Source organism: Eimeria mitis, genomic scaffold (genome assembly GCF_000499745.2).
Source record: "Eimeria mitis Houghton genomic scaffold, Emh_scaff168, whole genome shotgun sequence".
Taxonomy (NCBI): domain Eukaryota; phylum Apicomplexa; class Conoidasida; order Eucoccidiorida; family Eimeriidae; genus Eimeria; species Eimeria mitis.
In genome coordinates, this window is record NW_013569996.1 from 7,177 (window position 1) to 8,872 (window position 1,696).

General features: G+C 58.0%; 2 protein-coding genes across 2 annotated transcripts; one reads left to right on the forward strand and one right to left on the reverse strand.

Annotated features, from left to right (window-relative positions):
• Positions 1–57: 57 nt before the first annotated feature.
• On the forward strand, positions 58–847 carry EMH_0001630 (uncharacterized protein; the record flags this gene model as incomplete). The annotated part of the gene is made up of 2 exons (XM_013495649.1): positions 58–406; positions 672–847. 2 exons carry the CDS (start codon positions 58–60, stop codon positions 845–847), a joined length of 525 nt encoding a protein of 174 aa, XP_013351103.1.
• Positions 848–1,186: 339 nt separating this feature from the next.
• EMH_0001640 (uncharacterized protein) lies at positions 1,187–1,435 on the reverse strand (the record flags this gene model as incomplete). Its single annotated transcript, XM_013495650.1, has 1 exon — positions 1,187–1,435. The coding sequence occupies one exon, from the start codon at positions 1,433–1,435 to the stop codon at positions 1,187–1,189; it is 249 nt and encodes an 82-aa protein (XP_013351104.1).
• Positions 1,436–1,696: the final 261 nt, after the last annotated feature.

Genomic DNA, 1,696 nt, shown 5'->3' on the forward strand with positions numbered 1-1,696 from the left:
CCAAGAGGAAAGCGGTTGCTGCGGTCTGTTTATTTTGGGGGGGGTACGCCCTCGCTGATGCCGCCGTCGATGCTGCAGCAGCTGCTGCAGCAGATAGAGGCATTCGAAGCAAAGCTGCAGCAGCTGCTGCTGCAGCAGCAGCAGCTGCGTGCAGCACTACACCATAAACACAGCGCACCGTCGTTGATGCAGCAGCAGCAGCTGCTGCAGCAGCAGCAGGAGGAAAAGCAGCAGCAGCACGAACAGCAGCAACCGCAGGGTGGACTGCAGCAGCAGCAGCTGCAGCAGCAGCTGCAGCAGCAGGAAGAAGAACAGCCTGAGGTGTCAATTGAGATATACCCAGGTACCAATGAGGCGCTTGCTGCTGCTGCTGCTGCTGCTGCTGCTGCTGCTGCTGCGCTTGAAGGTCTGCTGCTGCTACAGTTCATCAGTGCAGCAGCTGCTGCTGCTGCATCTTGCCTGCATGCACTTCACGCTGCCACTAATATCCCGTTGTTCCTGCGTCTGCTGTTTCTGCTGCTGCTGCTGCTGCTGCTCTTGCTGCTGCTGCTGCTGCTGCTGCTGCTCTGGCTGCTGCTGCTGCTGCTGCTGCTGCTGCAGGTACACTGGATAGAGAGCTGCTGCAGGCTTACTTGTCTTTGGGGGTCAATCGGTTTTCCGTTGGGGTGCAGACGCTGCACGAACCCACGCTCAGGCTGCTGGGCAGGCTACCAGCAAACATCAGCAGCAGCAGCAGCAGCAGCAGCAGCAACAGCAGCAGCAGCAGCAGCAGCAACAGCAGCAGCAGCAGCAACAGCAACAGCACGTGCAGCAGTTCATGCAGCAGCAGCAGAAGCAACTGCAGTGACAGCAGCATCATCAACAACAACAACAACAGCAGCAGCAGCAACAGCAGCAGCAGCCCATGCAGCAGCAGCAGCAGCCCATGCAGCAGCAGCAGCAGCAACTGCAGCAGCAGCAGCAGCAGCAGCAGCAGCAGCAGCAGCAGCAGCAAGACATCTAGCCACAGTCGTGACAGTCTGCATGCACTTCGTTTGCTTCGGGATTTTGGTTTGCTGCAGCAAACATCTGTTGATATAATTTACAGTGTACAGACACCGCAGCTGCTGCTGCGCGATCTGCTGCTGCTGACGAAGCTGCCGCTCGGCCATCTCTCTCTCTATGAACTCCAAGTCAGACCACACACTCACATGCTGCTGCTGCTGCTGCTGTTGCTGCTGCTGCTGCTGTTGTGGTTGCTGCGGTTGCTGCTGCTGTTGTTGCTGGGCTGCTGCAGTTGCTGCTGTTGCAGTTGCTGCTGTTGCAGTTGCTGCTGCTGAAGTTGCTTCTGCTGCAGTTGCTGCTGCTGCTGTTGCTGCTGTCGGAGTTGCTGCTGCAGCGGTTCGTGCTGCAGAGAAGCAGCAGCAACCATAGTGGCAGCTGTCTGCAGCATCATGTATTGAACGGAGAGCACCAGCAGCAGCAGCAGCAGCAGCAGCAGCAGGAGAGGGTGCAGCAGCAGCAGCAGCAGCAGCAGGAGTTGTTTATATATTTATTTGTGCATGCGTTGCAGCTCGACGAGGGCTCGCGTTTCTATAAGAGGCCCCCAGAGGGTCTGCCTGACGCAGACACCGCAGCTGAAGCACTCATTGCTGCTTCTCGGTCAGCAGCAGCAGCAGCAGCAGCAGCAGCAGCAGCAGCAGCAGCAGCAGCAGCA